Source organism: Pseudonaja textilis, chromosome Z (genome assembly GCF_049901715.1).
Source record: "Pseudonaja textilis isolate UNSWEBS1 chromosome Z, rPseTex1.2, whole genome shotgun sequence".
Taxonomy (NCBI): domain Eukaryota; kingdom Metazoa; phylum Chordata; class Lepidosauria; order Squamata; family Elapidae; genus Pseudonaja; species Pseudonaja textilis.
The window spans coordinates 60336170-60361184 of NC_142008.1; the positions used below are offsets into that span (position 1 = coordinate 60336170).

Below are 25015 nucleotides of genomic sequence, written 5' to 3' on the forward strand. Positions count from 1 at the left end.
TATAAATAGCTCACTCAAAAGCACATTAAGTACTTTGTGGCCTAGCTTAGTGCAAAAGAGAATAATGAAATGGCAGAATGATGAGACAAATAGTTGAGTTGCAATCATATTGGAGACTACCCATCATTGTCCTAACTCATGACTCATAATTTGGGTCACCCACATAGCCAATCTGATTTATGACTTTTGTCATCACAGTTGTTAAGTGAACCAATGTTAGCTATGAGTAAGGCTCTGCTGAAAAGTAGAAATGCCAGTTTTCAGCAAAACCATCAGTCACGATTGCAGGATGCTTAACTGGTCACAATTGCGAATTCAGGCAATTGTCAGGACTCAACATTGATTGAAAGGCTCAATCAATCCATCAATAACAAGAACCTCAAGGTACAAACTATAATGGCACACCTTAGCTACAGCTGTGTGAAAAAGTCCTGCACGCTTTACGGTTTATGAATTTTTTTGGATAGCCCATTGATTTTATGATATTTTATGCTAATTGCTATGCAAATGTTATATTTAAATAAATACTGGTGGTTTTTAAGTGAAAAGCATAAGCTTTTTGCAATTTGGTGCTGTTTCGATGGGGATTGTGAATTTTCTTGCATGCTTACAATGCATTCTTACAATGACTATAAAAACAGATTAACTGATCTGGCATACGTGTTGCAATTACTAAGGCCGATGCTAGTGTTTTGTTAACATTTTTATTGTTTGTGGCCCTGAAAAGGACCACTTAGGTAATATGAAATTGGCCAGCCCTTATTGCTTATCACCAGGAGCATTGCTTTGGCATAGACTGTATAAGCTTTTGCACATGATCTTTGGTGACAATGTGGTGCCAAGCTGCAATAATGGATTCAATCACTCCTGCTTGATCTTCAGATGCTTCTTGATTATTTCGTAACCAATCTTGGCCCACAGGTTCTCAGTTGGGTTCAAATCTGGGCTCTGAACTGGCCAATCCAGGAGTTGAACACCATGCTTCTTCATCCACTGCTGCGCGGACTTGGCTCGATGACAAGGAGCGTTGTCATCCTGGAAGTAAAAGTCAAGTTGCTGAACTGAAGAAAGCATGGTCTTTTCCAGCACTTCAACATACTGCTTAGAATTCATGATTCCCTGCATGATTTGTATCCAACCAATACCAGAAGCAGCGATACAACCCCAGATCATCACATGTAATGGATGCTTCAGATAGATTCAGGCAGTATGGCCTAAATTCTTCAGCTGGAAATATTCTGACATACTTATTGCACTGATTCACAGTCAAGTAGAAATTGCTCTCATCACTGAAGATGACCTTGGTCCATTGTTGGTTGGTCCACTTGGCATACTTCTTGGACCACGCACGTTGACAAGAGTGATGAGCATCTGTGAGCAAAGGTTTACTTCGAGCCCTGCAGCCTTTGAGCTCTCTGACAAGCAGGCTGCAATGCACTGTGCTTGTGCACACTTTTACATCACATTTCACCCCAAATTCTTGTAATCTAAGGTGAGGTGAGCTTTCTGTCAGCCTTTGAAATGCATTGTACAGCCTGATCTTACTGTTTTGTTGACTTTATTGATCTTCCAGAGCGGAGCCTGTCATCAACTGAACCAGTTATTTGGTATTTTTCAACCAATCTGCTCACTGTGGTCCGATGGTATTTCACTCTCTTGGCTATTTCTATACAGGAGTAAACCTCTTCATGAAGCATGATACGATGCCACTGCTTAGTACTGGTGAAAGGAAAGGTCTTCATCCTTGCCTGCAGCCAGAGCTAAATTAAATTTCTGGATGCTTTCCATGCCTATTTATAGTCAGAGTATGACAACATTGGCTCATGAATTTAGCCTCTGTGCATTTTGATTGGTCAGCCAAAGCTCACTGCTGATTGGCTACTTTCGATCCTAACATTCTCAAAAATGCAAGTTGTGTTTATTTTAGCACATAAACTCACTCAAAATCTTTAAGACTTTGGTTATATTAGTAAAAATTATGCATCTCAATCTGACTACAGAAATTTTCACCAAAGTACTAATTTTGCGTGGTTTCTATGAGTGAAAAGTTGATTAAACATGTAAATACAGCTTAAAACTGAAAGCATGCAGGATTTTTTCACACAGCTGTAGTTATAATATATAGAGACCATTTCATCCAATGTGTACATTGGGAAAAAATGAGCATGCCAGTTACGGTATAAAGGCTGTACAATCCTTTCTGTAGTCATTCCAAAGCCTCATCCACAAGATTTCTTTCCAGATTAAAGGAATATGCAGTTGCTTTTGTTGCATCGGAAACTTTCCTCGGATTTACAGATTATATGAAATAGGCCACCAACAGCATTATTTGCAAGAGAAACCATCTTTCCTTAATCTGCTTCCTCCACCTCCTTCTACTTATAAGCACCAGGAAGTTTCACAAAGTAAAACATTTCGAAATACTGGGCGGAGCCGGAGAAATAAGTAAAAGACGACTGGGTAGAACTACAGTAAAACCCTTTGGGAATAGGCGGAGCCAAGTCACTGCGACTGTGGGCGCGTGAGCATGACGCAATGATCCCAGTATACCATAGAGACTCTGAACTTTTACGTAGAATCAGGAAGTGAGTTGCGGACAACGGTTAGACATTATCTGGAGCAGCGTCAAGTCGAGGTACAAAATAAGTAGTGGGGGTGGGTGGGAACCAGAAGTGAACGAGAAAAGGGACGAAGAAGATGGCGTCGTTCATTACAGTGCAACTAAAGAAAACCTCGGAGGTAGACTTGGCAAAGCCTCTCTGCAAGTTCATCCAGCAGACCTACCCGGGTGGAGAATCTCAGGCCGAACATTGCCGAGCCGCCGAAGAACTCAGTAAGCTGCGCAAGAGCGCGCTCGGGCGCTCGCTCGACAAGCATGAGAGCTCGCTGGAGACCCTCCTGAGGTGAGGCGCGCGGATAAGTTGGGGAGGAGGGCGCGCGGGCGAACCCGCAGTGAGGCTGCGCGTAGGCCGCGTCCTGGCATGATGAGTTGCGAGCAAGTAAACCGAGCCAGCCCTCGGGCGGAGGCGGGTGCCTTGGCTCTCGCCTGTCGGCGACAATTGGGCATCATACTACCAATGAATGGGTGAATGTAGAGGTGACGGCTTGGATGCTTTCCAAACAGTCCTATCCGCCTTGAAAAAGAAAAACGACAAGAACGAAAATTACACCGGTTTTCTGTAGTTGAGGGTGGATTAGTAGCTTAAGAGTTAATATAAAGGAGCCGACGCTCTACTTGCCATCCTTGAGGGGTGTCTTCGCTAGACATTTTTGAATAGAAGAGACCAGCTCATTCCTGGTGCTTTTGCGATCCTTAGTACAAGCAGATGCGGGCAGAGTGATGCCCCCCGTTCTTCTAGGTTATGTTTTCTTCTTCCTGGATTTATTTTGTGACTAATATTTGGGCACAACCCCCACCCCCACACATATTGGGCATTCTGGAAACCAGTTCATTCTTGATTCTTCAGTTGGATTATGTGCATAAATTTATTGAAGGATGTATGAATTCGCCAAAAGACTAAGATGAATAAAGAACCGGAGAGGCCCTCTTACACTACAGTATAGGGGAAATGACAAGGAAGTTTATGCGATTGTAGATTTCTTTATGGTATATGTGTTTTCCATATGTGCAAATTTTCTTTATCTTTAATGGTTGTTGTCCTGTGAAATTTTAGATTGTAGTTCTATTTATTAGCTTATCCTGTTTGAAGGGATTCACATGAGATGTTTCTATAATTGCATGAAATATTTAACGAAGTAGAAATTAAAAGTAGAAATTAATCTGTTTTTGAAATAGTCATTTCAATAAAATTTATTGAATTGTCACTAATTTGACAAGTGTTAGTTTCCTGCATGATGATTTTGCAAGGAGGCCTTTGCAATTGTGTAAATATATTTACTTCTTTCATGTTCTCATCATATGCTAAATAATTACAACAATAACAACAATAGTATTCTAGAGACAGTTTGAAGATTATGTTTAAATGATAATGTTTCTAACTGAAAATTTAGGGTAGATTAATATAAACTAGAAAAAATAACATTTTGATAAATTTTCAGGTTTTCTACTAAACGATCACCTGTATGAAATACATTGTTATATGCATATTATTTATATATAATGTATGCAAATTATTAAGTATGAATATTGTTGTCCAACAGGCTACTCATCTAAAAGTCAAACATCTTGTACAGCACTTTGGCTTTTGTAAAAATCCCATTAATTAAAGAATAATTCTTACTAAAAATTAATATGTGGGTGATGTGCAGAAACTTAGACTGGTTCTTATTAACTTACTCTGAGCTTTAACATGTTTTCTAATTAATTCTTTTGATTATTGGTTCATGACCCAAAATAGTGGGCAAAGGTATTATTTCATTTCTGTGCCACTCTATTCCAAAATTATTATGATTATGGATTAGTGACCCATGCTTAAGACAACCATATGGAGCATGGGGCACTGATTTGTAATCACAATAATTTTGGAAAGAATGGCATAGAAGTTCAGATAATATATTTTCCCACTACTTTGTGTCATAAATAAGTCAGTATAAAAATCAAGTCAGTAACTTAATGATGATCAGACATTTTAGTTGTAACGATCATTTATTTAAAATACCATGGGTGCAGGAAATACTTCTGGGAAATTAGTTTTTTTTAATCTTCAGAGATAAACTATTCCAAAGTCAGGAATGTTTACTTATAGAATAGAATATCCCATAAGGTAAAGAATTGATGTGTGGTTTGTTTATATAATAACTGAAGTAAAACTTAAACAGGATATAATTTGCCTTAGTAAGAAGTGGAAAGATTTTGTCTAGTGGTTAAGACACCAAGCTAAAAGCTAGGAGACTGGGTTCTGTCCCACTCTAGGCCTGAAAGCCAGCTGAATGACTTTGAGCCAGTCATTTTTGTCCTATAATCTGAGACTTGGGCGACAAGCTGTTGGTCAATTCCTGTGGCAATCATTGAATTAATAGTTGATTGATCTGAAAAAAGGGGATCCTGCATGTACAGAAAAATGCTAGGAAGATCTACTTCACTATTTTCCAGTTTCAACATTATAGTGGGTCATGTTTTCATTATTTCCTAATATAATCAAGAATGAATCTCGTGATGTTTTTATACAGGTAGTTTTTGACTTACAACCATTTGTTTAGTGACCGTTCAAAGTTACAACGTCACTGAAAAAAGTGACTTATGGTTGGTTTTCACACTTATCCCATTTTAGTGTCTTCATGGTCACATGATCAAAATTCAGGCACTTGGCTAGTAGCATGTACTTAGTTATTTATGTCTTTATGACACTGTCCTGGGGTCATACGATCATCAATTGTAACCTTCCCATGTGGCTTCTAACAAGCAAAGTCAACGGAAGAGGCCAGATTCACTAAATGCAGTGATTTGCTTAACAAGTTTGGCAAAAAAAATTGTAAAATGGGGAAAAGTTCACTTAACTGCCTTGCTTTAGCAATGGAAATTTTGGACTTTAGTGGGGGTTGAGGACTGTCTGTAGTGATGCTGAACGTAGGAATGAGGATGGTTGGAGGTCCAAAACCTTCTTTAATTTTTCCACTTAATGCCTTATCCTATTTTGGTGTAAGAGCTTGATAGTTCTTCCAATTATTACCTAGCCTTCCAGGGTGTCTAACTTGTGCCTTATATTGCCTTTATGTTACAGTGAAATAATTTCTGTAGTCGCACTCGCTGATTGTTCTAAGATTTTTGGACCAGCAGGCACAGAAACAGCCAGGGAAATGATTGAAACCTGGAAAACAGGCCCCTCATTGGCCAACAAGAGTGCTGATTTACCACCATCCAAGTACTTAGAAGGCAAGGGCTGGGCAGCACAAGCAAATAGCAATGGAAATTTTGAACTCGGTTGTGGTTGATAGCTAATGATTTAAAAGCCAGCCATCAACTTACCCCAATCAACATCTAAAAAGCCACTTACAACAGGTACTATAAATACCACACACAGAACAGCACACACTCTGCTACATAGAAGTTCCCTGAAGATGGGCTCCAGCATAAGTTTGAAAGCTCAGAAGACAAAACCTCTGGTCCAGGGGACTGACCCAGATTGGATCCTGCAATATAGCATAATATCAAAAATAGAATTAAAAAAAAAAACTTACCACAGACTCCTGGCTGTGCATATTTATACAGAAAGAAAATGTTCTGGAGTGAATGTGTCTCTGCTTTAAACTTCGAGAACTTTTCCAGGTTTTTGGAGATTTTAAACTTTAATCAGAAGCTAAAATAATGGAAACCCTATTCTTTTCCCAACCTTTCTCTATGAACTGTGCTTGCTACTGTGTTTCTCACAATAAGGCTTCGTTTTATTTATTTTTTGAGCCCCAAACAAACGGCTAGGACATCTTTTCGGGGTGAATTAATTTCTCCCCCCCAACACAACCTCACCTAGAGCGCCCCGTGGGCAGCCACGCCTTGCCATCAGCCACTCCTAACAGCCCATCATGGCTGAGCGTGGAGGGCTCCCCCCACCAAGCGCCTTTGCTGCAGACCCAGACTCAGCGGGCGGGCGGCATTGGCGTGGATGTCCGCTGGCAGCTTTTCAGCCACTTCTTGGGCCTCCATAGCTTCCACGGTTCCCGCCAGCGCTGGCGCTTCTTGCACGGCTCCCACCAGCACTGTCTCCAACAACAGCATCTGAGTCGCTCCTGCTTTTCCCCCCGTCCCCATCCCCGCAACGGGAAAAAAAATCATTTTGAGGTATCTGGGAGCGATGCGTGGTGCGTTTTCGTTTAATCCCGAGTGGTTGGTTGGGTGTGAGAAGAGCCAAGTGAGTGCCTCTGCTGCTGCTACCCTTGGTGCTCTAGCCTTGGGCTCTGCAAGCGGCGGGAACCATGGAAGCATTTCAACCGCTTCTCGGGTGGGGGAGCTGCCTCTGTAACTTCCACGGTACCCGCCGCTGCTGCTGCTGTTGTTGGAGACGGCGCTGGTGAGTGAGGGACAGCTGCAGCTTGGCCTGGGCATGCTTGGAATGCAGGAATGGGCTGCGCACTGGGACTTTGGGAAACTTGCAGAGCCCAAGGCTGGAGCACCAAGGGTAGCAGTGGCAGAGACGCTTTCTCGGCTCTTCTCATGCCCAATCAGCCACTCAGGATTAAACGAAAATGTACCACGTGGTGCTCCCAGGTACCTCAAAATGTTTTTTTTTTCCTGTTGTGGGGACGGGGATAGGGGGAAAAGCAGGAGCGAGTCAGACACTGTTGTTGGAGATGGTGCTAGTGAGAGAGGCGCCAGCACCGGCGGGAACCGTAGAGGCTACAGAGGCCTGAGAAGCAGCTGAAACGCCGGTGGACATCCACGCCGCCGCCGGCTGCCTACTGACCCGGGTCTGAAGCAAAGGCGCTTGGTGAGGATAGGGAGCCCTCCGTGCTCCACCATGATCGGCTGTTAGGAGCGGCTGTTGGCGAGGCATGGCTGCCCACGGGCCCTTTTAACAGCAAGTCCCCCCACCCTTCCCCCCATTTTGCATGTTTTAAAAGAGGCCTAAATTTGGGGGTAGGGGCTTAATTTCATTTTATGCCTAGAAAACAGGGGAATTCCTATTGGGGGTGCGTATTGTTGGAGAAACACAGTATGTTTCAAAAAGACAAAATCTTCAGTAAAATAGTTTTTTTTTATTTCACTCAGTGATCAATCCATAAAACATATTACATACTTAAAATGCATAATTGGGTGCTGCTAGACATTGTACATTAAAAAACGGATACACAAAATCTTTTCTGTATATGTGTGTGTGTGTACTGTACACACACACACACACACACACACACACACCAAGTGGTGGAGGGAGAGGAAAGGAAGGTCTAACTGTGTTCATAGAGAACTAGAGAGTCATTCATGGGTTTGTGGTTTCCAAATCTGGTATATTTGAAACAACATGTACACTTATGGTGGTGTTTGTTTATTTCAGATACTATGATCAACTGTGTTCCATAGAACCAAAATTTCCATTTTCTGAAAACCAGGTAATGTGTTAAAGCTGTTAAATATTGTTTTAAAATGCAATATATTGTGTAAGAGAGCAGTTGACGTTGGAATAAAAAGTTGCTTTTGAATGAATTTTACAGTTTTAAATCATATTTTCTTAATTAAATAAGTGAAGTCATGAAGACATCAGTCTTGGAGAGGGATCTATTATACAGTGTGACAATACTCTTTTGGATCACAATGATACATATCAACCACAGTTTTGGTTAGTTTCCCAAGAAAATTTCAATATGTACTTAACTCTACAAAAATTAAGAATAGTCCAATTAATTGAATGGCATAAATGTACATTGTTTTGAAACAAAGAGTGTATACCCAATTATGGTTATAATAGTAAAATAATTTGAACTTTAAATATACTAATTTTTTTATATATTGAATTTTCTCATAAAACATTCTTGTATCTGTATGTATTATCAGGTAATGATAAAGTGCATATTTTTACTATTTTTGACATTTGTATTTCTGCTTAAGGATTTTTTTTGGAACATTTATATCTATCTTAAGGCTAGAAATTACTGTTTTTATTTCTATTTTTAGATCTGTGTAACTTTTACCTGGAAAGATGCTTTTGACAAGGGGTCACTGTTTGGAGGATCTGTTAAACTTGGTATGGTAATTATTACAGAATTCAAATATATGAAATCTAAATGCTCTTCTCATAAGTATTCTAACTTACTATATTTTTAAAGAATTGCTTATTTATTAAATTCAATACCAGTCATCTCACTTATGTGACTCTAAAAGTCACTTTAATTGACTCTGCAGAAGAGACATGTAACTTCCTTCATGAATTTGAGCACAATTTTTGTTTTGATCCTCAGAAACAAGCAGTGTTAGAATGGAATAATATACTTGTTGATAAAAGATTTACTAGTTTTAGTTTTTAGTTTTACTAAAATTTTCATTGAAATGATACATATGAAATTGGTTTGTGCTAAGAAAACTATATTCTATTGATTTTGCAACTAATTTTTATGTTCAGAAATCCTAAAGGTTTTGAGTTGTTGAGGCAACTTGTGATTATCTGTATAAATATTGTATGTCCTATTAGGTTTTTCTTTTCCTTACCTACTTTTTATGCTTTGTCAGTTGAGAGAAACTAGAATAAGACCAGAACCAGAATTGAAACACATTGTCATTTTGTATTTTGATAGTCAGGCTGGTGTTTTTGTTCCACTTATATATCCCAAATGCAAAAGTATAAATATTGAATGTTTAAAAAAAACGTATTTCTTTGTAAACCCCAGGAATTGCAAAAGAAATACTAGGAAATGTAAGCAGGGTTAATAAATAGTATAATAGGATTAGACCAACCTGTCAATATAAGGCACCATCTCATTTGTCAGGGGAAGTAATCTAAAACTTCAGTCTGTTCACCTTGGAGCAAGAATGAGTAATTAGAAATATTCTATAAGTATGGTTTCTTTTTATTCCTATACATATGAAGTATTTAGATAGATCATTTACTTTATCAGGAGATAGTAAAGTAGTAATTCACATGTTTTCCAGTAGCATCTGGCTTTGTCTAATCTCAGAAGATAAATTGGGTAAATGTCTGTGGAGGTTCTCAATCATCCAGGTTGTCCTAAAGATGCTTTTTCAAGAGGCAACTGGACTTTCTGGTTTTTCTTTGAAGACATTTCACTTCTCATCCAAGAAGCTTCTTCAGCTCTGATTGGATGGTGGGGAATCCCTTTGGCAGGTGTCTGGCAGGTAGAGGGAGGCAGCTTCACCACCCCCACCAGCCTCACCTCATCTAGTGGCAGCACTGGACTGCTGAACCAGCCAGGGCAGAGGGTGAAGTGGCAGCAGCAGAGCAGCTCCAGGTGAGGTAGAGGCCAATGGCAGACATGGGAAGCCCCATGCCCACCTCACAAAACCAGCATGAGAGCTGGCAGGCTAATGGTAGGGGGAGGCGCTCCAGAGATTGTAGATCTGAGCTGAAATGTCCTGCACCAGGCAGGAGCAGCTGAGCAGCGTGGCTGAGAGCAGCATGGCCAGGAGGGTAATGCAGCAGGCCCAGCAGCTGGGCCACAGGTATGTGGGGGAGGCAGTCTGAATGTGCTGTGCATCCATCTGCCAGTTGTGGCCATGGGCAAGCTGAGAGATGGTGGGATGTATTGACACCTGAATTAATGGAGGCAGGTGATTCCAACGCGCAGTGGCACAGGCAGGGAGCAGGCAATCCTGATGCACCACAGGGCCTTCTGCCTTATAGTAGCAGCAGCGTGAGCAAGACCCGAGCTCCAGTGTCCCAGCAGCAGCAGGGCCAGCAGGAAGGGTGGCCAGCGGCTGGGGCATGCCGAGAGCTTGGTCTGTTGTGGCTATGGGCAAAGCAGATGGTGGGATGGAGAGGTCCGGCCTGACAATAGCAGCACTCCCACCCCCATCGGCCCCTGCACTCATCGCCTTCTGTATGTGAAAAAAATAAGACATTCCCTGAATATAAGCTCTAATACTTATTTTGGAGCCCCTCCAAAATATAAGACTAAGTCTTATTTTTGGGGAATCACAGTAATAGTAGGATACTATTAATTAATTTCAAAATATGATTTCAAATCTATCTGACCCTTTAGTTTGTTTGATTTTTGAAAATCAATTTTCTAATCAACCTTCAGCTGTTTATTCCCAAGTAATATTTTTAACTCCCTAAGTTATATAAAACATTACAAGAAATATTAGAAACACAAATGTTAGAAATATATAATGAAGCCCTAGCGATACTGAAATTACCCAAATCATGGGAGGAAACTTGTATTAGATTAATCCCAAAAGAAAATACTGGCCATCAACAAATTCAAAATTATAGGCCCATATCACTACTGAATGTTGATTACAAGATACTTATGACTATAAATGCAGAAAGGCTTAAGAGAATATTAAATAAAATTATACATACTGACTGGAATGGATTTTTACCAAATAGACAAAAACAACAATAATAAATGTTCTAGAATATTATGCCCACTCCAGGAAACAAACAGCAGTGGTATTCTTGGACGCGCAACAAGCATTTGATAACATAAATTGGCAGTTCTTTACAGAACAGCTAAAAGCCATGGATTTTGGGAACAAATTTATTAGGATGATATTGACAATCTATTCAACCCAGACAGCTAGTGTTTTACTCAATGGAGACAGAATAGAAACATTTAATATAAATAAAGGAGTAAGACAAGGATGTCCTTTGTCACCCCTACTCTTTATCCTTGCATTCGAAAATTTATTAACAAACATTAGAAGAAATAAAGAAATTAAAGGGGTTACAATCAGAAAAGAAGAATATAAAATACAAGCATTTGCTGATCATATAGTATGTTTCCTATGAAATTGGGATTGTTTTAATAAAAGAAATTGAAAAATTCGGTAATGCAGCAGGACTTAAAATAAATAAAAACAAAATGAAGATATTAACTAAAAATATGACAGATAAACAAAAAACGGAATTAGAGGAAAAATTGGGAATGCAAATAGTTAAAAAAGTAAAATATATTGGTATTTGGCTAACATCAAGATGTTCCTCAATTAAAGAAAATAATTACAATAAATTAATTATGCGGATAAAAATGGAATTGAAACTATGGGGGAAACTCCAAATTTCACTAATTGGAAGAATTGCAGCAGTTAAAATGACTATACTACTGAAAGTACTATATTCTAAACTGTACCAGTAAAATTAGATATATTTTTTTTGGGGGGAATTGGATAAAATAATAGCTAAATTTGTTTGGGCCAGCAAAAAGGCTAGAATTAAAATGAAATTGCTGTAGGATAAAAGAGAGAGGAATGGCTTTGGACTTCTAGATTGGGAAACATACTATCAGGCAGCAGTATGGATAAAAGATAGGATCAATTTAGAGAATAAAAGGATATTAATAGACATGACCTGCAAAAGGGCATAGTTTTTTATGGGAAGGGAAAAACAAACAGCACACCTACTTTCAAAGACACTAAATCAGAGATGCACTTATCCAAGTATGGAATAAAACCAAGAAGAATCACTATACAAAAATACCAAGTTGGCTGTCGACAATGGAGCATTAATATACCCAAACGCAATGGAACTGGCTAAAATGAGGAAATACAAAGATTTGCTCGATAAACAAGGAAGATTAAAAACAATACAGGAGTTAAAATAGCAAAATATAGACATTGACTCACCAGTGGCCCTATATGCAGGTTCAGGTAAGGTATAGAAAAGACAAGGAAGAATATGGATTTTATATGGATAAACAACAATTAGATAAAATTATCCAAGGAACAGAAAAAGATATTTAAATTATATAATTTTCTTCTGAACTTTAAAATGGAAGAAGAGGTAGTTAAAGGAACGATGGTAGCCTGGGTGAAAAATGTGGGACATAATATAGAATTGGAATATTGGGAAAGAATGGTGGGGGGGAAATTATAGGATAACTTTATCTCTACAGTATAGAGAAAATATGTACAAAATGTTTCATAGGTGATATCTACCCCCCCGCCAGATTGGCAAAAATGTTTGTAAATCAAAGCCCAGAATGCTGGAAAATGCAAGAATGAATGGGGTACATACTTTCATATGTGGTGGACCTGCCCAGAAGCAAAAAAATATTGGAGTAAGATTAGAAAATGGTTAGAAGAAATAATAAAGCAAAAAATTGAAATTTGATCAGAATTGTTTCTATTGGGCATAATAAAAGGAAAATATAGTAAAACTGATGAATACATTATTTTACACATAACAAGTGCTGCTAGGAGTACATACACACAGTACTGGAAATGGGGATATGCCACAAGAGGGAGCAGTGATAAGGAAAATATTTAGACTGTGGAGAAATGGACAGGCTGATTTTAGAGTTAAAGGATAGAGAGGAATCAATATATTATTCAGTCTAGGATATCTGGTATACATGGTTTGAGAATAGAAAGAAAAGTAATACTGTAATTAATTAAAGCAGTGGTTGCCAACCGGTGGGCCCTGAGAAAATTTTGGTGGGCCGCAGCATGCTGAGGCAGGGCAATCCTGCAGTCTCCTGTGTCGTAGCTGCTGCCTCCTGCCTCAGCACATCGAGGAGGCTGAGCAGCAGTGGGAAGAGCGTGGACCTCCTGAGACACAGGAAGAAGCTGCCCTTAGGTGAAGATGTTGCGAGGGGGAAGCTCTACCCCCTCTTCCTCCTCGCCAGAAGTGCTCAAACGCTCAGTGGGAAGGAGGTGGTTTGTTGGGGGGGTCAGAGGGGCAGTGAGCGCTTTGCGTGTGAGCGCTTCTGGTGAGGAGGAAGAGAAGCACTGAGGGGGGTGTAGGAGATCTCCCCCTCCCCTCGCAGGCCAGGAAACACCCGGGAAGAGCTCCAGTGCTGCGATCTCCCACACCCCTGCCCTCAAGAGCTTTTCTTCCTCCTCGCCAGAAGCTCTCACATGCTCAGAGAGAAGGAGGAGGCTTGTCAGGGGCCAGAGTACTTCTGTCGAGGAGGAAGAGAAGCTTCTGGGGGGATCGAGCCTCCAAGGCAAGAGGTGGGCAGGACTCACTGGCCTCCAAATTGGTTTCCAGCCACCCTGGGGCAGCATTCAAACAAGGGGAGTGGGAAGCTTATAATCAAAACCATGATTATAAGCCTCCCCCTCCTTCACTCCCCTCATTTGAAGCCTCTGAAGTAGTGGTGAAATTCGAGTACCTCCACCAGGTGGTAGGGACGGTTCAGTTCACCGAACTGAACAATCACCCCTGGTTGGTCCTGCCTACGCCTGCCCGGTCACACCCATGGTGGCAATAGGGGTAGTACTGGTGGAGAGAGAGAGAGAGAGAGAGCAAAAATCCCTGCAAAGTTGACACCCCGACGTGCCAAAGGTTGCAATCCAGGAGAGAAAAGCGTCTCGTCACCCTTTTCCCTGGCAGCCCATCTCTAACTTGGTGATCTTCAGGATTTGGGGAGGGGGGATGAGGGGTGCGTGTGAAGGACTGCAATTTTTGATGAACTTTCCTCCAAGAGTTTCTCCCTTCTGCAACTCTGGGGCACGAGTTGGCCGCTTCTGCAAGTGCCGGCGGAATCAATGAAGCTCGCCCCATGGGGCCAGTTCCTTAAGAATTTCCCCCTCTTCACTCCCCAGATGGCTGAGGAGGCGCTCAAAACAACCTGGAGCTTTTCCTACCTTATTTTGCTCTTTTAGCTTAGCTTCCGCAGCAAAGTCAAGACGACCAACCATGTCAGATTCCTACTACCTTCCCCCTCCCACTCCCGGGGACTGAGAGAGAGAGAGAGAGAGAGAGAGAGAGAGAGAGAGAAATGAGAGAGAGAGAACAACAAGGGCAAAGAAGTGATGTCGAAGCAGCTACGCCCACCCATCCATATGGCCACCAGGCCATTTTATATTAAAATTATATATATATATATATATATATATATATATATATATATATATATATATATATATATGGCTTTTCTTAAGTTTTTATGGCGTACTTACATGTATGGTAATCAGCTTTGTTTGGGTATTTTCCCACGTCATTATAGTTGCACTTTTAAAGTTGTAGCAACGTTTCGGCAGAATCTCATTTGCCATCATCAGGCTTCTGTATTGTGTTCATCTATTAAAAATTTTATATTAAATATACATATATTTTAAAATTTTTATTAGTGGTCCTCGGGATTTAAAATTATGAGTTTGGTGGTCCCTGAGGTCTAAAAAGTTGGCGACCCCTGAATTAAAAGATATGAAGTTATAGATACTGAATGTAGAATTAATACAAAATGTACTGTGTAACAAGTGGTATAAATAAGGAGTAAGGAATAGTGAATTACTAGGAAAAGTAATATATAATAATTGTAATGTAATAGAAAATTAAGTATAAGAATATGATTAAGAAATGTAAATGATGTCTTCAATATTGATACAATTTTGTACTTAATGGTTTTTTAAATTGTTGGAAAATTGAATAAAGTTTTTTTTTTTAAAGAATTTTTTAACTCCCTAAGCTTGCATAAAATTTATTTTGCAAAGAATAAAAAGAAACTCACCTGGTGTAATGACAGTTACACCTGACATTTTCTGACACTTTTTACTATTTCAAATGCTATTAACAAAAAATTTCCAGAACTGATTAAGAAATCCAAGTATACTTGCTCTGAACTGCAACTTAGTCGGCGACGACTTTCACTTGGTTTGGAGAACTCCAAAATCTGCTGGAGACATTATATTTTGATCTCCTTTTGGGAACTATTATGTAGCGTGCTTGTGGCCAATACCACAGTATCCTTGATCTGGATTCTGAGGACCCAATCCATTTTCTGGCTCACCATTTTGCTGTGGTTGTCAACTCCATTGAAAATGAAGCCACCTTCATTATTTTTCAAGAAATCAAGCTAGTTGTATTTACCCAGAACCCTTAAAGACAAATAGCACAATGATATGACTGCAATAACAATTATTTAAACATTTTCATCTCAAATCATAAAAGCTTAAAGGTCAGTTATTAGTAACTAGATCACCTGGAAATCAACTAATATTAATTTTTATTTTTAAAAAAGAATTGAGTATAACTTATTTAATGCATTCTATAGATCTGCAGATTCATTGATGTACACTTATCTGTTTTTATTTTTATTAATTACTATAGGCTCCATTACTGTCTGATTTATAGATAAGAATGTTGATTTGTATGCACTTTGTTTCAGCTCTGGCAAGTTTAGGCTATGAGAAAACATGTGTGTTATTTAATTGTGGAGCATTGGCCAGTCAAATAGCATCAGAACAGAATCTTGATAGTGATGAAGGGATGAAAGCTGCCGCAAAATATTATCAGGTATAATTCTTCTCTACAATTAAGTATTTATTGGAATTTGGAAGTTGTTTTGTTTAGACATTAGGAATGTATCTTTAAAAAATCAGTATCATAAACCTAGGAAAACTAAGAGAGGGATGGGCAATTAATTTTTCCAAGGGGTCACATGAGAAACTTGAACAATTGTGCATGGCTGAACCAATAAAGCTGTGATGGTGGGCATGCATGCATTTACATACATAAATTGGAAAAAAAAGTTGCCTTCAAAATAAAAACAATGCAGATGTATCACGTGCATCTTATACCTTTATTTACATTTTATTTCTAATTTCCTATTATTGTCACATCGACCAGACAGTGACAGCCAAATGGCCAATGTGGCCCAGGGCCCATAAAATGCCTAGCTCTGATCTAAGATGAATATTCTTTATCAAAGAGAAGAATGGTGACCATGATTTCCTTTGGACTCAACAGCATCCCTGTCCTGCTTGACTGTTTATATTAAAGTTGGCATGTCACAAAAGAAAGCACCTATCTTCAAGTTAATTTATATTTCTGAAAATCTCTGGGGTATCATTAAACCTGCTTTTGTTTATATGCTCAATTTGGAATTGTGCCCATTACACTGAAACAGGATTTAGATTAGAAGGGTTAATAGATAATGCTAAATGGGTAATAGAAATAATAAAAGAATTGCAATATTGTATTCTAATATGTGCTATATGAGTAGTTATATCCTAATGATAATTGTGAGTTGACAAATCATTAGTAGCCATTACTAATGTAATGTAAAAGAGCATCAACAATATGTTCTCAAAATTCCAAATGTACCATCAGTTTGAAACGGTTGAGACCTACTTCCTCTTCTCAGCTATTTTAAATTGAATTGACATCAATAAAATTCCAACAGCCTTGAATGCAGAAATACAGTAAAAATGTTATAGTAGCCTAAGATTTCTCAGGCATCCAATTAAATTAAATGCAATATGAACAGCGCCTTAAATGGAATGTCTATTTTTGTAGTGTTTTTCACTATAGTATTTAGCATGCTTCTATAATAAAATGTATTATTTTCTCAAGTTTGCTAGTGGTGCCTTCCAGCATATTAAAGATACGGTCCTCTCTTCATTGAATCGAGAGCCTACAGTTGATATTTCTCCAGATACAGTTGGCACACTAAGTCTTATCATGCTGGCTCAAGGTCAAGAAGTTTTTTTTCTGAAAGCTACCAGAGGTATGTGATATAAAGTGGAAATATATAGATTTTATAACCTTATTTTTACCAGAGATTAAAATATAAAATAATTATATTAAAATAATTGGGAGTATTAGTATATTTATTCAAATTGGAAATATCTTCAATTTAAAGTTTTAAGTAGGCACTTTCAATTTATATTGAATGCTGGAAAATTTAATGTAATTTAAAAGTCAAAGCCAAAATATCATATGATGATTCAAGGAATTTGTAATTATTCATTTATTTAAGGAACTTAATGACTACCTGTCTCTTACTACTTTAGTTGGTATATAGCAATAAGAATTAAATTTAAATGAAAAATAAATATAAAACCAAGGTAACAAACAACAATCATACTATAGTTAAGGCTGGACATAACAGCCATTCTACCACCATAATAAATTCAATTACCATCTTTGACCAGTGTATAGGATTTATTGTTATCTGTATAAAATAGTTTTTACTTTTATAAAAATATTTTGCTTCCATAGAACATTTTCATATGGATAGATTGTACCTATCCACATAAAAATACCTGCCAACACAATTTCTCAGATTGGCAATTCAAGTTTTCAAATGTAGTTATCAAATTCATATAGTTGCTTATCTAATTTGTAAGTAACTGACTGACATACAATAGTCAATACGCATATTAAAAGAAACGTTTAAAAATAGAAGAATCAACATTAAAATGGAAATAGTTTAAATGATTTTTAAAGATTTTAATACACATAATACTGATACGTATCTATTGCATATAATTATGTGTATTTATGTACTATGCATTTCTGGATGGCTATTAGATGATACATTCTTGCTTCCATATTCAGTAACATCTAAAATTTTGCTTTTATAGTTGTTTCCTTTATTTTATGAATAATATGAAAACCTATTTTGTTAAAATGCATTTTTTTAAAAATATAATAGACGTTTATTTGTATCCTACCTTTACTATTGACACAAAAGCCACAGCGAAGCTATCCAGTACATTTTGGATACACAGCAACAACCTTGTGAGATGAATTGAGCTGAGACAGAGTCGCTGAGGCACTTTCTAGCCTTGTGTCTTAACCACTAGACCAAACTGGCTGTGATATTGATAGTTTTTAAAAAAATGTTATTATTTAAGTAGAAATGCTAGAATATATCTTGTGAAATCTGAGGACAAAACCAATATAACAGTAAAATGTTTTAGAGTTAGTCATTTGAATAAAGTTACTTTCTGTATTTCTGTCTGTAAACAACATTAAGGTTGGTACATTTTAAAAACAATACTTTTATGGAGCCTGCAATATCTAGCATAGAATATTTAGGAATATATCATATGATGTAATTTGAAAATCCTATACTGCAGTTCAAAATTCATACTAATACTGCATGTATTATTTGAAAGCATTAATTTAAAGTGTATGGTTCATAACAACACAAAAGTTAAAAGTTTGCAAATCTTGAACTTTACTATTAACATTGCTTCATAGAAAGGAAGTTCTTTTGAAGTCATTCAATAGTTTACTGTTTGAGGGAAGATTTTAAGAAATAATTTAGTCTTGTTTTCAACTAAAATCTAAGTACTATTTTTTTAAAACAAAAATATACAATTTTATAATATTGTATAAAGTTCTATATTATTGCTGTTTCATTTACAAAATAAATGGAGAACTTTAAATTCTGGTGACAGTATGTACTTCACTGATTTTGCTCATGTAAAAATACTGCCTCAATTTTTCAAAACTGACACATGTTCTTTTTTATTTAGATAAAATGAAAGATGCAATCATAGCTAAACTTGCAAACCAAGCTGCTGATTACTATGGTGATGCATTCAAACAGTGCCAGTACAAGGATACCTTACCCAAGGTTGGTAATTTCATACTGAAGACATCAGAAAAGGAGTACAAAAGTAATACATGTTGAGATGGTTACTGACTTGAAGCTATCAGTGACATTTTCAAATATTTTATAATCCTTGCTTGACATTTAGCTTGTGGAATGGGATGAAGAGATGCCGTTAATTTTGAGGTACAGTATGTGAAATCAATACATAATTTGCAGTACCTCTTAGGAAGCACATGAACTCATTCCCAGCTTATTATATTTAACCTAAAATATATTGTATAAGAAATATACTATATTCTTTGAAGTATAAGATGCACTTTTTCCAGCCCCAAAAGTGGGTGGAAATGTCTGTGCGTCTTACACAGCGAATGTTCCCAAAGCCCCGCACACCTGCCAGCCCCCACTTGCCAACCTCTGCCTCCCAGTAATTTACCTCCTTGCAGCAAACAGCCCGGTCAGCTTCAGTACAGCCTGATTAGCACAAGCAGCTGATTGTCGGATCAGCCTCCCGACAATCAGTTGTTTCATGCTGCAGGGATTGCCTATTGCCGCCTTTGGTGCCCCATTTTCCGCCCGTTCCGATCCCCACTACCAGCCTGAAACAGCTGATCGTCAGGAGGCTGATCCAACCGACAATCAGCTGCTTGTGCTAATCAGGCTGTGCTGAAGCTAATCAGGCTGTTTGCTGCAAGGAGGCAAATTGCTCAGAGGCAGAGGCAGAGGCAGAGGCAGATTTCTTTTTCTTGTTTTCTTCTCCAAAAGCTAGATGCGTCTTACGCTTCAGAGGTATCTTATACTCCGAAAAATATGGTAGATGTTGTAATTAAATATAACATGAGATGTTTGTGTCTACTTCTCAGATACATTGTTTATCTCTTTTTTTAGTAAAATAAGCACACTTAGCACACTTCTTAATTAGTTCAAACTTGCCTGAATATGAACAAGGAAACTAATATTGGATTGGCCCAAATTAATACGAGGATTTCACTGCTTGATTTTGTTACTTTTAGAAACACAGCAGAAAACAGACTGCCAAATGAGCTCCTAAAGAATATATATTCACATCCTGAGTTACTTAAATGCTTGAGTCTGTATGTGTGTTTGCATATAAAAATTTCACTGTATGCTTATTTATATATGCTATTTTTGTATATCTCAATTCAATTTGAGATATAATTAATTATGGGTTTTTTAAGTGATAAGAATACTATGTGGACATTGACCAGGAGATTGATTCCTCTTCTACATCCCATCATCATTTTGTATGTTGAGAAACACACCAGGGCTGATTTGGGGCTTAAAAGATGCAGTGGAATGAAGAAAATTTCTTTCTATAATACTTCTTGTATTCTTTCATAATATAATACTTTGGTTAAAACAATTTACTGTTGTATTTAATTTTGGAAAGCCTAAAGTGAGCTATCAGAGTGCTTCATTTGGCAACACTTTTTAAAAACTTAATTATTAGGAGGTTTAGAAGTTGTTGTATGCATTTATGTCACAATAGCATAGATTCTGAGAGGAGAGACTATCAGAAACAATAGCACAAGTTTGAACTTAGAACATGTATACTTGAAGATCTTCTTGCTATTGGGACATATTTAGAAACAGCATTGCTTTAAAGTTAAGTTGAAAATATTATCAGGAATTTACTAACACTTCCCCCCCTCCCCCCACTATTAATATATTGGTGGGGGGAAGTGTTAGTAAATTGCAATATAGAGTCGCCTTATGGTGAGATAGGCAGGAAATAAATGTAGCAATATGGTTTTTCACTGCTGATCAACTGTGGACATATTTATGCAGTTTAAATATATTTTGCTTTTATTACATTTTTTATTATTATTTTATTATATGTTAAGTAATGATTCACAATCATTTCTTATCTTATTTTACAGCAAAAGTATGAAAAGTGTAACATTTCTTAGCAATCAAACATGTACCATGAGTTCAAGTACCATCTTAGTTATAAAAGCCAACTGGGAACCTTGGTCCAATCACAGTCTTTTTTTCCAGTGACATAAAACTGTTAATTAAAAACGGGGTGGAGGTAAAGTTTCCAATTTAACATTTTTATTGAGTTATAAGATAAGATTCAAAATATGAAAGTAAATAGGAAAGCAGTGGGGAGGAAGAGGGAGAAGAGAAGTGAGGAAGGATTAGGAAAAAGAAAAAGAAGCATTGAGCTCTGACTGTTGCAGTAAAATAAGGCATTAACATCAAATCACAACTTTTTGTTTTTTCTAATAGTATAAACCAGCCATTTCTATAAGGATCTATCAGTCTAATCAGTAAGACCCAAAATCAGAGTTTCATTCTTTTCCACTTCAAGCACAAAGTTCAGAAGCAGTCTCCATGTGGAAACAAAAGTACTTACATTCTTATCTTTAATTAATTTTACCAGTTTAGCCAACTCCATCCACTTCTGCAACCATTTGTCCATAGTAGGAATCAAAGTGTCCTTCCATTTTTGTGCATACAATAATCTTGCTGCTGTCATCATATATACTAGTAGTAACCAAGTTCAAATTTTTTTCTCCAGGTCTTTTTCCATTTGACCAAAAAGGAAAAATTCTGGTTTCATCTTTATCTTCATTTTCAACATTTTCTATATTAAAATATGAATCATACTCCATTTTTTTTGCTTTATCACATGTCTACCATAGATGATAAAAAGTCCCTTCTTTTACATTTCCAACATTCATTTGACATACCTTTATACATCATGCTTTACATGTTCATTTTCCAAATTAAATTTCAATAACATTTTATAGATCTTAGTGATAATAATGTTCATCGTTTCCACATAGTAAAGTTTCCAATTCATTTTTAACGAAGTTAAATCCGTAGCACTTTTAATCCAGTTTAAATATTTCTTTCAGGTTGTTGATAAATAAACCAAAGTCAAACATAACTTTCTGATTCAAGTTCTTCCCTTGGCTTTAATATTGGGTCACCAGAATTGAATGATAAAATTTGACCATATATCAACCAGTCTAGTCTGGCTTTGCCACCATTTCTTTTCTAAAGAAAACTTCCTGGGGTGACATTCAAAGAGGCAATTTCGTAGACAGTCTTGTTTTATATTTATTCCAAACTCTTAGTATGGCATGTCTAACAAAATGATTATTAAAATTAGTATCATACCATAAGTAACCATGCCATCCAAACCTTAATTCATGACTCTTTAATTCAAGTAACAAAAAGTATGCAAAATGTAGGAATTATAGCACCAGGCTAAAGGCACCAGGGCTAGAAAGAAGAGACCATGAGTTCAAGTGCCAACTTAGCTATAAAAGCCAGCTGGGTAATCTTGTCCTGTTATTATCTTTCAGTCTAACCCACCTTACAGGGTTGTTGTCAGGAAATTGGAAGAGGAAGTTGTATTGGATATGTTCACAACATTGAGTTATTTGTAAAAATGATAAAGAGAGGATATAAACAAATAAATTAGCCTGTTAGGGGTTAAATTGATTGTAGAATTGATACCAATAGAAATTCAAGTTTGAAATGGATGTGCATGTTTAAAGAAAATAAATTATTTGCAAATGGACCAAAGTGGTAAATACACTCAACCCCATTCGTTCCTCCTATTTTTTCCTCACCATTGGCTGGCAGTTTTGTTATATTTATATATCTTCTCTCTAGTGATATCTTTTGCAATAGTATATGAATAAAGACAAAGATATTCTGATGATAAGTACTTCACTTTCATGTTCTTGAAGGACAGGTATTTTCAATAAAATAGCAAACAGAAACATAACATTTTAGATAGTTGTTGCAAGTAAAGTAATTTAAAAAATTCAGAACTTTGTTGAGATAGTATTATATGGCACTTCTACATAATCTCTTCTTGATCTATGTGAATTAACAATTTTCCTATATATTTTTACTATAAGCATCATATTACTCTTTAATATGTAGTTATGTGCTTAAGCTTATTTAGTGACTCTATTTCTCTTTGGACTGAATTCTTAATTTTTTTCAAGAATATTAAGTGGGTGATTTACATAAACTAGTTTTACATAAACTAGTTTTTTATAATTTAAGGTCTAGATAATTTTTGTAACTTGAGTTAATAAATGTAATGTGTAAATTACAGTATCCTTGTCCTAGTTCCTAATGCATATTTGAATTCCTAAGTTCCTAAGCTAACCTGAATGATGAAAGGGATGATTTAGGAAAATTCTAAATCAAATTAACATTTCCTAAATTTTATTGTTCAGATTAATATTCATAATTCCACTAAACATAATCCCTGCATGTTGGTATCTTTCATCTCCCAGGCCTTATCTAAAACATTAATTGGGTGTGTCTAATGCCATGTTCTTCTTCCTTTTCTTCCTGCATCCCATGTTGTCTGTGATGGTTTATGTGGTTGGACTTTTCCCTTGGTCAGTATTTTTATTTCCAGGAGGTGTTCCCTCTTCTGGCTGCAAAACACTGCATAATGCAAGCCCATACAGAGTACCATCAATCTGTACTGGCAAAGCAACAGAAGAAATTTGGTGAAGAAATTGCAAGATTGCAAGTGAGTAACATTTTTCATAAGAAAGAAATAATACAGTCTTTATAATTGCACTAAGAAAAATCTTAATGGGTCTAAGACTTTTAGGCTCCTACCTTTGGCTGCGCCTGCTTTGCCGCCAGGATCCCATCTCTGTGCATTAACCTCTAGCTTTTCTCCTCAGCTGGCCATCCCCTAGCTGTTTGCCCTGACGAATAGGCTGTGGCTCTTTCATCCCATGCAACCCATTCAACAAAACAGCTTTTGTCTCGGGCTTTTGGCCACATGGGATAGTTAGCTGCCAGCCAATACTATCAGCCAGAAGCCATGGTGCGATCCATCGCAGGGTCTGGGGGGCTTTGGGGGAAGTGCTGCAGCCAAATGGCCTCAGCCACTTGTTAGGAGAAAGAAGGGAGGGGGTGGAAGCTCCCCTGTACCTGATCGTGCCTCCCTGACACTGAACAGGCAGTGTTTGTTGCTGCGACTGTAGGGAAGGGAAAAGCGGGGATGGGGGAGCAGTAAGTAAGCTGGCTTCATCTAAAGGAGTTTTTGTTTCGGGTGGGTATCCTAGCCTTAGAAGGAGAGAGGGAAGAGAAAGAGAGAGAAGAAGTAGAGGGAGAAGGGAGACAAGAAAGAAAAGGAAAGAGAAAGAAAGAAAGGAAGAAAGAAGAAAAAAAGGGAATGAGATATGGAGGAATGGTGGGAGAAAGGGAGAGAAAAAGGAGAGGAAGGAAGAACTACAAACCCTGGCACTAGACGCAGCTACAGAGGACACTTTGAAACAGCACAGCATTCTAGGGCTGGATGGGACCTCAGAGGTCATCTAGGCCAACTCTCTGCATTCCAGCAGGAGACTTTATATCATCTGTGTTATTTTGGGGCCTCTAGGACAACGCTGCGATGCAGAGGAAGGCAGAGATAGTCTTTGATTTATGACCACAATTGAGCCCAAAAATTTGGTTGCTAAGTCAGTCACACAGTCGCTAAGTGAATCTAGCTTCCCTGAATCTCTGTTACTAAGAGAGACAAATGTTCAGTGAGCTTGGATCCATTTTACCAGCTTTCTTGCCACCACTGTTAAGTGGTGTTTAAGTCACTCAGATAATGTTTAAGCGAAGCTGGCTCCCCCAGTGACTTTGCTTGTCAGATGGTTGCAAAAGGGAGATCACGTGACCCAAGGACACTGCGACCATCATAAATGCAAGTCAGTTGATACACATCCAACTGTAAATCATGTGACCATTGGGATACTGCAATGGTCATAAGTGTGAAAAATGGTCATCAGTAGCATTGTAACTTTGGTCACTATACGAACTGTTGTAAGTTGAGGACTACCTGTACTGTTTTCCAATTTGCGGCAATCCTTGATTTACGACTGTCATGGCCAGCCTTGACCGATGTCATATGTCTGTACCTAAGATTGTCCGATGTGGGGAGCAGCAGCCCAACTGCAGGATCAGGTGTGAGATGGGGAGAGAGCAGAACATTAGCTTATTTAATCATTTTCTTCATCTGAAAAGTGGGACTGTTTTATCTCCCCACCCTCAAAGTTCCCATTTCGTCTGTATGTCTTGATATCAAGATATGCAAATTGAGGTTCCTAAGGAAGACTTAGCTACATGCAATGAGGGAGGCTGTTTGGAAAAAAAATCC

The 25015-nt window shown here is 37.7% G+C and overlaps 1 protein-coding gene across 2 annotated transcripts in view; it reads left to right on the top strand.

Annotated features, from left to right (window-relative positions):
* Nucleotides 1–2574: 2574 nt before the first annotated feature.
* PDCD6IP (programmed cell death 6 interacting protein) overlaps nt 2575–25015 on the top strand; it is a 51420-nt gene continuing 28979 nt past the window's right edge. Inside the window, exons 1-7 of one of the 2 annotated variants that reach the window (XM_026718709.2) lie at nt 2575–2903; nt 7947–8001; nt 8564–8633; nt 15676–15803; nt 16863–17016; nt 18776–18876; nt 23255–23386. In XM_026718709.2, the coding sequence (XP_026574494.1) occupies nt 2698–2903; nt 7947–8001; nt 8564–8633; nt 15676–15803; nt 16863–17016; nt 18776–18876; nt 23255–23386 (846 nt within the window). In that variant the 5' untranslated portion in view covers nt 2575–2697. The remainder of the gene's footprint in view (nt 2904–7946; nt 8002–8563; nt 8634–15675; nt 15804–16862; nt 17017–18775; nt 18877–23254; nt 23387–25015) is intronic. The other variant, XM_026718711.2, reaches the window with a different exon arrangement.